Here is a 9,690-nt window from a genome sequence, read left to right as displayed (position 1 = left end):
TTACTGAGCTGTTTAAAACATCCCTTTCTGTGTGAATGCTACATTTTTTTCTTATCCTAGTACTTCTTTTTGTCATCTTTCCACAGGCGTATATCCTTAGCTGAGGCCTTCCTCACCGCTGATATAATACTTAGTACGTTGCAGAATATTTCTGAAGGTCTTGTGGTATACCCCAAGGTAAGAAGTAGTAAAATAGAAGAATGTGTTTGTAGTTGCTTTCAAACTTAGTTCCAGAAGATCCTGGGATTCCTCCCTGAGAAGGCCACTAATGGCCGACAAGGAGGCCTCACCAGCAACTGAAACAAACTGAGTGTGAGCCCTCATACACGCCTTAAAATCCTCTTCAGGACAGATACGGGGAGGTGGAAGGGGATTTCTAAATGCAGAAAGTTAGTTTGACAATCACTGCCAAAACCATCCCCGCCTCCAGCACTAGGTTACAATAGGGCTCTTAGAATAATCTCATTTGTATCTGTTGTCTGATTTATGGTAATATAAATGGTAACAGCCCAAGACAACTAATAAACCAGAGAACAGGCTGACACTCAGCGCTTGGGATGAAATGAAATGCAATTTCTATAATGTATTAACAATGTTGTTTTATAATAGCTAATAACACATCCACATTGTTACATATTTTTTTCTTCCATAGGTACAGAAAAAAGAATTGGGTTGACGAAATCCCCGGAGTTGGCTTTCGTTTCGTTCACAACTTCATCAGAACGCACTGAAGCACCTTACAAAAAGACATAAAAAGATTATGCAATGCAATACATATGTTAAAGCTATTTTTATATAACTATTTCTAGCCAATAATAAATTAGGAGGCAATGTACTGTGGTAGTTTCTCTTGAAAACCTACTGTTCATAGTGTCTTCCAATGATATCCCATGCCATAATTTCAAATACTAAAGTGCATTGATAAAGACATACATATAGTCACTCCACTGTTGCAATAGTCATTTATACAAAAAGCATTTTCCAAAGTACATACAAAAAGCATTATTACAAAAAGCATTTTACAAACCGTTTAAAGTTTACAACTCACCCTAATCCATTTTACTGGAGAATTTTGTCCCGAGCATACAAACAAATCAATTTGCCTTAACAGGTGTTCACATTGGACTGCTTATATCCTAGCCTCCCACTTATTACTTAAAGAAAACCTTACAAATTATACAGTAACTTTTTAACAATTATACCTTTCATCTATATTGACAATAAATAATCAAAACCACTAGTCTGCTTGTTTTTTGCATCTTTAATAATATAACTGGCTAAAAGCCTTATTAAAATCTTCAAGTAATATTAAAAACTCCTGAGTCCCTGTGCTTACAAATTAAACTGACCAAATCAAGCCAAAAGATCCCTGTAGACTTACATTTCAATTAAAGGGAACGCCCGGGACAAGATTCTCCAGTAAAATGGATTAGGGTGAGTTGTAAACATTAAACGGTTTGTAAAATGCTTTTTGTAATAATGCTTTTTGTATGTACTTTGGAAATGCTTTTTGTATAAATGAATATTGCAACAGTGGAGTGAATATATGTATGTCTTTATAGATGCACTTTAGTATTTGAAATTATGGCATGGAACATCATTGGAAGACACTATGAACAGTAGGTTTTCAAGAGAAACTACCATGGTACATTGCCTCCTAATTTATTATTGGATAGAAATAGTTATATAAAAATAGCTTTAATGTATAATTGTATTGCATTGCATAATCTTTTTATGTCATTTTGTAAGGTGCTTCAGTGTGTTCGGATGACGTTGTGAACAAAACGAAAACTAACTCTGGGGAGTTTCGTCAACCCACTTCTTTTTTCTGTACATATGGAAGAAAAAAATATGTAACAATGTGGATGTGTTATTAGCTATTATAAAATAACATTGTTAATACATTATAGAAATTGCATTTCATTTCATCCCAAGCGCTGAGTGTCAGCCTGTTCTCTGGTCTGATTTATGGTGGCTGCAGAGATGCTGTATGAGTAGGCTTGCCAATCTCCAGGTGGTGGCTGGAGGTCTCCTGAAATTACAACTGGTCTCCAGGTAAAAGAGATCAGTTTCCCTGGAGAAAATGGCCACTTTGGAAGGTGGACTCTATGATATTATACCCCACTAAGGTCATGCCCCTCCCCAAACTCCACCCTCCCCAGGCTCCACCCCCCAAATCTGTGAATTTCATAATCCAGAGCTGGCAACCCCAGGTGGGAGGTAAAGTCACTACTGAGCAGACCGTCATTCTCCTCTCCTCCATTTTATCCTCACAACAACCCTGTGAGGCAGGTTAGGCTGAGAGTGTGTGACTGGCCCAAGGTCAGCCAGGGAGCTCCCATGGTACAAGTGGGTCTCCCAGATACTAGCCCAGCACTCTTAACCACTACACCACACTGGTTTATGTAGTATTAAGGATGTTCACATGTGGAAAGGCAAGAAAGAAAAAGAAGTAATGGGCTTACCTGCAAGGGTCCTTTCTGGTTATGAAAAGGATGGCCTCTAGTACAGTGACTCCTTCCAGCATCTTCTCTGAGGTTCAGGCCCTTTTATAGAATCATAGAGCTGGCAGGGACCTCCAGGGTCATCTAGTCCAATCCCCTGCACAATGCAGGAAATTCACAAATACCTCCCCTCCACCCCCAGTGACCCCTGCTCTATGCCCAGAACTGGCCTGGAGAACAATTGCTTCCTATCCCCAAAGTGGTGATCAGCATTTCCCTGGGCTTGTAAGAAAGGGTCACAAGAACTAAGCACTGATGCAAACCTTCCTGCCCTCCCTTCTCATGATCTGCCTAAGTTCACAGAATCAGCTTTGCTGTCAGATGGCCATCTAGTCTCTGTTTAAAAACCTCCAAAGAAGGAGAGCCACCCCCTCCCAAGGAATCCTGTTCCACTGAGGAACCGCTCTAATTGTCAGCATGTTCTTCCTAATATTTAGCCTAAAACTTTGTTGATTTAATTTCAACCTGCTGGTTCTGGTCCGACCTTTTGGGGCAACAGAAGACAACTCCGCACCATAATCTCTATGACAGCCCTTCAAGTACTTGAAGATGGTTATTATATCACCTCTCAGTCGTCTTCTCTCCAGGCTAAATATACCCAGCTCCTTCAACCTTTCCTCATAGGACTTGGTCTCCAGACCCCTCACCATCTTCATTGCTCTCCTCTGGACACGTTTCAGCTTGTCTATATCCTTCTTAAATTGTGGTGCCCAAAACTGAACACACTACTCTAGGTGAGGTCTAACCAGAGCAGAGTAAAGCGATACCATCACTTTGCATGAACTGGACACTATACTTCAGTTGATACAGCCCAAAATGGCATTTGCCTTTTTAGCTGCCGCATCATACTGCTGACTCATGTTCAGTGTATGGTCTGCTGAGACCCCTAGTTCCTTTCTGCACATACTACTGCCAAGACAAGTCTCCCACATCCTATAATTATGCATTTGATGTTTCCTACCTAAATACAGAACTTTACATTTATCTCCGTTTTCCAAAGGATCAAATTATTCTTGGTCTCACGCATGGATGGAGTCAGCACTGATAGGCACTGTTTGACATGGTGAGATTGTTTTCCTCTCAGGGCAATAATACTGGCCAGTGAAAATTAAACCCAAGATGAGAAGTAATTCCAGTGCTTAGGGTTTGCTCCCTCCCTATTTACTGCATCGCTGACTTTAGCAGAAAGATCTGTTCCTATTATCCAGTTTCACTTGCAGATTTCCTCCTCCTCTTCCCCAGGCCCCTAGTAACTTAGCTAATAACCTGACTGGAGAAAGGGACGATGGCTCCATCACCCCAGCCAATAGCAGCAAGGGAGGGAAATGGTAACACAGGGCATCCCAGAATCTTACAAAGGTCCAAAGAGGGGAAGAAGGGAACAATAAACACATCTTCCAATGCATCATCCAACAAAAGACTCTGGAAATTAGGATGGAGGAAACATATAAAGCAGATCTTCTGGCCAGAATGATGGCAGAACATTGAAGGTCTCCATTCTCCTTGTTTAATATCCAGTGAAGAATCCACAGTTCATTAATTGATGAAGAGGCAAACAATTCCATATGTTTGGGGGGGGGGTGTCCTACCTGAATGTTATATTTGTAAACACTTTGAGGAGGAAATTCCATTTCCCTAATCTGCAGTTTGGCTGTTCATCCAGTCCACTTCAATGTAGTTTATGCCATATATGTGCATTTTTTAAAAGTGCAGACACTGTAAGTGAATATTCATGGGAGAGCCCAGATGGATTACTTGAACAGTGTTTGGTACACTGAGTCTGTCACTTGCAAGGCATAGGTGGAAGGATGCTTGGGCTCATGGCACAGGAGCAAACTCTGCTGTGTCTTACATTTTAATGTTATACTGTATGCACCAATAAACAGACTGTTCCCCCACATACACACACCCTTGCCATTCATGCAAAAATCTTTTACATATTCAGGCACTGTAATATCTGCAAGGCTTCAAGGCAAGTTTATACACACTAAACTGATTTCTGAATCAGCTTAGGAAGGAGCTGTTATCGACTTCCGGTTTAATGGCGACCCACTAGCAGACACATTCCCTGGACCTCCCGGGGAGGCAATCCGCACACCGGCGGTTTGGAGGGAGGGCGATTGTTCGCCCCCCCCCAGAGCCTTGGTGAAAGGCTCCTAGCCATAGGGCTTTTGAGGGGTGGCCTCTTCGCCAGCGCAATGCTGGAGAATTGAGGTGCTCCTCCACCCTGACAGTCCGGCCATTGGGCATCTGAATGGAACTAGAGACGCCGACTGGGACAAGTGTTGGAGATCGGGCACTGTAAACGAACCTGTGGCGAGGTCTCTGGACCACCAATGAACAGTGAGTCGAGTTTAACGCAAACACCAGGATTATAAAAGAAAGCCCCCCAGGATCAGCGAGACTAGCGAGCGGGGGATGGGCCCCTCCCATAAACATGAGTAAAACAGTGAGCTCCCAAGGGGGGGCAGAACTATAAGCGCTAAAATCTGTTTTGAAGAGTACACGAGAGCGTGAATAAGTGCTTGGCCAAATTGCAGAGACTTTAGCAAAACTTTTAAAAAGTAAACAATCCATAAAAATGGTGCTGAGAAAAGCGGAGAAAGAAAGGCAGGTGAAAATGATACCGGCTGGAAGCATGAGCCCCCGACCAGAAGATACCACAGAGTTTTCTAAGTTGCTAGTGGACTCTTTGCGCCCTCTACTGGATCAGATGATGAATACAACATTAAACAGCTGACAACATTAAACCAGAACTTTGTAGCTCAGCAGCTCCAACTGAATGAAATTACCAAAAAGACGGAGCAAACAGCTGAGGTGGTGAAGGAAATGGATGCCATATCCAAAAAGGTTAATAAAAGGGTGCAGTTACTGGAAAAGAATCAAGTTTCTGACGAATATCAGCTCATGCAGCTACAAATGGAAAAAGCCAATCTAGTTCTCTGGTTCCAAGGTGTCCCTGAGGCTAAAGATGAGAATCTGAAACAACTTCTGAGTGATGCGCTTGCCCCAATTGCAGATTTAAAAACGGACTATCTTATAAGCGAAATGGATGTGGCTTATAGAGCCTACTCCGTATACATCAAGAAAAATAATCTGCCTGGGGAAATAGTGGTAAGATTCTCGAAGAAACATGTGCGGGATCAAATACTGAAAGCAACATCAGGAGCACCCTTAAAAATTGGAGACAACACCATCAGAATTCTAAAAGATATTCCTTTTGAAATAAGAAAAAAGAGACAGAAATATAAGGACTTGATTATGTTCTTGCAAACAAACAGCATTCCTTACAGGTGGTTGATTCCCGAGGGCATCCTTTTCAAATTAAAGGATAAAAAAGAAAAAATTGACACTGTTTCTAAAGCACATGAGTTTCTGAGACTGCAACTGGGAGGTTCAGGAGAGGACGGCAGAGAGGACGAGGACAGCAAACATAGCGAGGATTCTTCCGACAAGGACTATACTTCTGAAAAGGGGGCTGCGGCCCCCAAACGCAATTATCAATTGAGGATAAGAAAAGATAAAACAAAATAATGGCAGAAGAACTCTGAATTGTGCCTTATAAGCTTTTATTATCAATGATACTCTGGTGACTCTTTTAAAATAGTTTAACTAATCGATATGAAGACTAATATCATAGCTTAATCGACCATGTTCAATGTGATTTTAACATTTTTAGACTAATACTGATACAAGCAGTTGAAATGATCTCCTATACTTGAGGTTTTAGTTAGTAGTGGTTTTCTTTCCTTTCTCCCTTAGATGTACTTGTCCCCTCCCTTTTTTCATTGTAGTTTGTAGTCTATAGAAAATGCAATAAAAAATCCCCTCCAGGGGGCTAAAAAAAAAAAAGGAAGGCGCTATTATCCTCATGATGGAGCAGAATTTGGGTAACACTGAATGAGAGGAGGAGGACAGAGACTAGTTGCCTAATGCGTGCCTGTTATTTTGATTTTGGCTTTAGGTGATTGCAAGACGTATTCAACAGGAGTTGCCTTTCATGTCTACTGAAAATATTATCATGGCTATGGTGAAAGCTGGGGGCAATCGCCAGGTACGTTGGATATTAGGCTCTTTGAGGTACTTAAGTCAAGAACAGAGGGATTATAAAAAGATTTTGAAACCAGTTTCTTGGACACATATTCTTCTAGAGCATAGAACTGTTAATTATATGTTCTCCTACTGTAAAGGCAAATAAAACATGGGCTGTAGGAGGTGTTTCTCATTATTCTGTTAATCTACCCAAGAATGCATGGATGCTCTAATGTGGTATACTGCCAATGGTAATGTTGTTATCAAAACAAGGCAATTAATGAACATTACAATGTGACTATCTCTTAAAAATTACAGTAATTACAAGGCAAAACAATTATGTTTTCACAAATACCTTTTTAAAGTGCAACACTGACCAAGATTCTTTAAACATTTGTGTTTCTTTTTGCTTGATGCTGCTTTCCCTGTATTCTTAAATTTAAGCTGGATGATAGAAAGCAATTCCCTGTCTTCTCTGGACTTATGAAGAACAGAGGAAAACCCTGTTTAGGTCAGATTAAAGAACCGTTTAGTCCAGCATTCTTTTCCCACTGGCAACCAAAAGGAGGCCTACAAGTAAGGCTTGAATACAATGCCCTTTCCCGCTTTTGCCTGCCTCCGAAACCCAGCAAATGATGTGGCATGGTTTGTCACCTCTGAATATGAAGGCTTTATTTACTCTGATGGCTAATAGCTGTTGATCTATTTTCCATGAATTTGTTCCCTTGACTGTGCATTGACTACTTTTGTCTGTCCTGAATCTGTCAGTTAGTTTTCACTGAATAATCCCAAACTTTAGTATTATGGGGAAGAGAGGAAAAGCTCTGTCTGTACTTCCTTTATATGTGCATAATTCAATAGACATCTGCCATGCTACCCCCTTCAGTATCATATGAGTTTAGACAAAGGGAGGCACAAACGAGAAGAAAGATCTGCCTACCCGTGGGTTTCTAACTAGGTAAGATTAAACAGTCGGTCCTTACTACAGACCATCTGCTCTGACTACATAGTATAGATGTATGCATACTGAGAGATACCAGACTATCTATTAATATTGATTTATTTTAGACATTTCTATTCCTGCTTTTCCCCTGCTCCTGGCAACTGAAGATCCTTCAGACTGTTGTTCATGCTAAGAGATATGTCAAAAGGGGGAGCTTGTCCCTAGATATAGTCTATGTCCAAACTACTTTTTAGAGACAGGACTGAGTGGATCTGTTTGCATTTATTTATTTATTTTAATTTTAGACTTGTTATACCTCAGAGCTAATAATTGCCAAGCCTAATGATTAGCTTTATTTATAATGCTCTGCACAGGATGTTGTGGGTTTTTTTGGCCATCGAGTTACAGCTGATTTATGGTGACCCCATGAGGTTTTCAAGGCAAGAGATATTCAGAGGTGGTTTGCCATTGCCTGCCTCTGCTGCACAACCCTGGTGGCCTCCTATACAGATACTAACTAGGGCCGGCCCTGCTTAGCTTCCAAGATCTGATTAGACTGAGCTAGCCCAGGCTATCCAGGTCAGGGCCCTGCACAGATTAGGTGTTCAAAATATTCCATAGTGTATCAGTGTGAGCTTCAGGAAAAAAATTCAGGGGGTTGCTGCTACCTCTCATAGAGAAGAGAACATCCATCCTCTGCAGTAGTTCTATCCTGCATAGTTCAAACACAGCATCCTTTTGATGAGACTCTGCGGCCACTGTATGCTCCTCAGTCTGCAGGTTTAGCATGTTTCCTGGTTTATTAGCAATGAGATATCCATTTCTCTCTTTTTTTAGGATTGTCATGAGAAGATACGGGTTCTTTCCCAGCAAGCAGCTGCTGTTGTAAAACAAGAAGGGGGTGATAATGATCTCATTGCTCGTATCCGTGCTGATCCTTACTTTAGTCCTATCCATGATCAGCTGGAAACCCTCCTAGAACCCACATCCTTTACTGGACGTGCTTCCCAACAGGTGAGGAGGAGAGAGAAACCTTTTGTTCTCATGAGGCTGCTGTGCTGTTCTAAAACATTTCAGGGTAATTTATCCTTGGCTGGTTCCTCCTTCAGCTCTTACTGGTTACTTGGAAACATTAATTGAATGCCTCTGGTTTGCAGATGGTAAAGCTGAATATTTATTTATTTGTAAATTAGACTTCTAGACCACCCTCCCCTATGGACAAGGCTCAACCGATTAAATAAACACAATCACAAATCAGTTTAAATAATTAGAACAGTAAAAACCATAAACAATACAAAGCAATTTCAGATGGCACTAAAAATAAATCAGATTGTGTCAATTTCCCCGTTGGGGATGGAGAGAAGAAGGAGAAGCCAGGCTAGATGGATGGTCACAGTTGCTGTCCTCAGCCATAAGCCTAGCAGAACATCTCTGCTTTACAGGCCCTGTGGAACTGCATTAGGCTCTGCAGGGCATGAATGTCATTCAGCAGTGAGTTCCACCAGGTCGGAGCCAGGGCTGAAAAAGCCCTGGCTCTGGTTGAGGATAGCTGGATATCTTTTGGGCCAAGGATCGCCAGTAGGTTCTTCTCTCCAGAGCATAATGCTCTTTGGGGGGGGTATACCAGGAATGAATGAATCTCAAAGCCAAATTATTATTCTAATGGTTTTTCCACCTCTCTTGTGTGACAGGTGACAAGATTCCTGAAAGAAGAGGTCTACCCAGTGCTGACCCCATATCAGAGCAAGATGGGTGTGAAAATGGAGCTTGCTCTTTGAGTTAGGGTTTTATTGGGGTTTATGTATGAAGGATAATAAAGCATTCAAAAAAACTTAAATGTGTGAATTGGTTCCTTGGATCATTCAAGGTGAAAATAGTCTTTAGATGCTGTGGGAATGATTCTGTGGCAGTTCTAGGAAATCACAAGGTCACCCATAACCTCTGATGGAGAATATACAGTTCATTTAAGGCTAATGGCTGCATCATGATTGTGGTTTTTCAATTTCACACTCTTGTCATTAAAAATGCTGTATCAGTTTGCAATTCTACTAGTTATCCAAAATTGGAAAACTGTATAAACATGTATGGTGCCATTGTTTTTTAGTGCCTTTGCAGTGTGTTCAACTTACTGGCTACTCAAAAGCAGAGGTGAAGCAATTCAAAGATATTGAGCTGTTAGCTTAAAGTGAGCTGTACTGAAATCGGGGAGAG

At 41.2% G+C, this 9,690-nt stretch overlaps 1 protein-coding gene across 1 annotated transcript in view; it reads left to right on the top strand.

Moving 5' to 3' along the window:
- ADSL (adenylosuccinate lyase) overlaps window positions 1-9,294 on the top strand; it is a 29,241-nt gene extending 19,947 nt beyond the window's left edge. Inside the window, exons 10-13 of the mRNA XM_015419186.1 lie at window positions 87-177; window positions 6,469-6,558; window positions 8,317-8,493; window positions 9,171-9,294. Of these exons, the coding sequence (XP_015274672.1) occupies window positions 87-177; window positions 6,469-6,558; window positions 8,317-8,493; window positions 9,171-9,257 (445 nt within the window). The 3' untranslated portion in view covers window positions 9,258-9,294. The remainder of the gene's footprint in view (window positions 1-86; window positions 178-6,468; window positions 6,559-8,316; window positions 8,494-9,170) is intronic.
- Window positions 9,295-9,690: the final 396 nt, after the last annotated feature.

The sequence above is a fragment of the Gekko japonicus genome, unplaced genomic scaffold, assembly GCF_001447785.1.
Source record: "Gekko japonicus isolate JY-2015 unplaced genomic scaffold, Gekko_japonicus_V1.1 scaffold37, whole genome shotgun sequence".
NCBI classification, from domain to species: domain Eukaryota; kingdom Metazoa; phylum Chordata; class Lepidosauria; order Squamata; family Gekkonidae; genus Gekko; species Gekko japonicus.
The sequence above is the reverse complement of the archived record's forward strand: the minus strand, read 5'-3'. Positions and strand labels throughout refer to the sequence as shown.